Genomic DNA, 2,267 nt, shown 5'->3' with positions numbered 1-2,267 from the left:
AACTGGGGGGTGGGGGAGGCAGGGAGGAAAAGTGTAACAATGAAATGTATGGAAATTTAAAAAAATGAATTTGTTCAAACCTGTTAATACAAAATATACATTTTCTTAAAAAAAAAAAAATCCAAAAATACAAAAAGATTCCCCAAACTCTGAGAACTGTTTAGTTCATCTTGAGAAAACTAGGTTCAAGTTTTTATCTTTCATGTGTTCCAATTTACTGCAAGCAAGTCATTTGAATGGTTCTAAAGCTCTAGAGTTGCTTCTAACAAACCCTGGTATCATAGTGTTTCAGGTGACAATTTAAATTCACCCTCCTCTCCGGAGAAAGATGGTCAGTCTCCTTTCTCGGAGAACCTGGAAAACCCCACAGATTATGCTATTGTAACAAATGACACCCCCCCCCCCCCCCCGAAGGATTTTATGAGGCTGTAAATCCCAAGGGAGATGGCCCATTTTTCTTCCTGGGAATTGATTAAAACCACTTGTCTTTGAGATAGAGGGCAACGCTTTACCCATTAGGCCAACCTAGAGGCCTTAGACACCAGACATGCACAGACTATGTTGTTGTTGTGTCCTGTTGGGTTGGAACTAGTTGATTGACACTCTAGCAAGTTTTCAAAGGCAGTAAATTACACTGGACTGCCCATCTTTCTACCATGGAGCAGTTGGTGAATTCAAACCGTATTATCTTTTTATTGGCAGCACAATTCCTTACCACTAAGCCACCAGCGTTGAGTATCAGCTAGATAGCAGCGGCTTTAAAAATTAAATAACTTCTATAAACTTATGTTTAGTAAGGTAGCGGTAAACTTTAACTACCTAAATAAAATACCATTAAACAAAGTAATTGTACTGGTCACATGTCAATTACTCAGTGGCTACCTTAACCAGCTCCGTTTTCACAGGGCTAAGCATGTTACTGACTGGATGTAAAAAGATTTCTCCACTCCAATAATTTAACCGATTTTATTTTTCTAGCCTTCTTTTCCTTTTTGTGTATTAAAGGGCAGGGATATAATTTCACATGGCTTTTGCTGTTAAGGTGTCTTCTAGTCTTGCAAGACTCATAGTGATCCTATGAACAACAGATCTGAATCCTGTCCTATCCTTTGTCATCCTCATCGCCTGACACGCTTGAGCCCATTGCTGCAGACACTGCATCAATCCATCTTTTTGAGAAGGTCTCCTTTGGCTGACCCTCTACCAAAAGAAAAAAATTCGTAAGAAGTACTGTTTTACTTTATGATTGGATGTTAAAATTTGGTTGCCCTCAAGAGCATGCGTTCTTCAGACTCACAAATGAAACGATACATCGTGGTGAAATAAGCAAGCACGGAGCTCAAGAAATCAAAGCAACACCGGCAAAAGAAGTATCCGAAGCACTACAGGAAGCTTCTGGGGAAACCTCATGGAGGATGTCAATCAACGGGAAGTGGGCGGAATCCGTGCTAGAGGCAGAAGGGCCTTTCCCCGCCTCTTAACCCCCAACAAGCCAGGACTCTGCATTTCCCCCGCGGAACCCTCGTTCTCCTCGCACCCAGCAAGCTCAGCTGCCGCCGCCTCGAGCGCGTCCAGCAGCAGGAATGTGTCCTCGGCGGGCTCGTACACCTCGCTGAACGGCCCGTGCCCCACGTGCCCATGTAGCGGCGTAGGGTATCTGGGCGCCGCCATGTTCCTCTTGCCCCGGGCGCATGCGTGTGACTGCGCGCATGCGCAACGGCACAAGGTGGGGCGTGAGGGCGGAGCTTAGAGTAACCTGGGGCGCGGCGGCTCTACCAGCGTTAACTCGTTTTAATCATGCGTGGGAGGTCCCTGTGTAGGAAGATGTATAATCGACAACGTTTGCTGCTTCTTCACAACATTTACACTAATTTCATTTTGTCCATTATTACTACATAGTGATCAATGTGGTGAAATGTTCTTTAATTTGATAAGATTATTTCTAATACACAGATATTTTTGCTATGTACATGGGTTTTTTCTTTTTTTCTGTTACTAGTTTAAAAGTTCTTAATGTTTGAAAAATTTTGCTGATTCTTATTTTAGATCAGTTGAATGTTAAGATTTTTATTATGACTGCTTTCTTTAAATTACACTAATTGTATTCTTAGTATTCATTCATAAATGCACGCTTTTTATAAGCCTTCCCAAGCAAAGTGATGCATCTTCTGTAAGTTATTCAGATATTTGTATTCTTTCAATAAGTTTTTGAAACATTTGAGAAATAAAAATATATTAAGTACTTTTATTACACACACACACACACA

General features: G+C 41.5%; 1 protein-coding gene across 2 annotated transcripts in view; it reads right to left on the bottom strand.

Moving 5' to 3' along the window:
• LOC102872662 (hemK methyltransferase family member 2-like) overlaps nt 1-1,671 on the bottom strand; it is a 24,338-nt gene extending 22,667 nt beyond the window's left edge. For both annotated transcript variants that reach the window (XM_006899403.1, XM_006899404.1), the window contains exon 1: nt 1,538-1,671. In XM_006899403.1, coding sequence (XP_006899465.1) covers nt 1,538-1,671 — 134 coding nt within the window. The remainder of the gene's footprint in view (nt 1-1,537) is intronic.
• Between the last annotated feature and the right edge of the window lie 596 nt (nt 1,672-2,267).

This window comes from Elephantulus edwardii, unplaced genomic scaffold, assembly GCF_000299155.1.
Source record: "Elephantulus edwardii isolate Elephantulus edwardi_28Jun2011 unplaced genomic scaffold, EleEdw1.0 scaffold00256, whole genome shotgun sequence".
Taxonomy (NCBI): Eukaryota; Metazoa; Chordata; class Mammalia; order Macroscelidea; family Macroscelididae; genus Elephantulus; species Elephantulus edwardii.
Note: the sequence above shows the minus strand (reverse complement) of the source record. Positions and strands in the feature narration are given on the sequence as shown.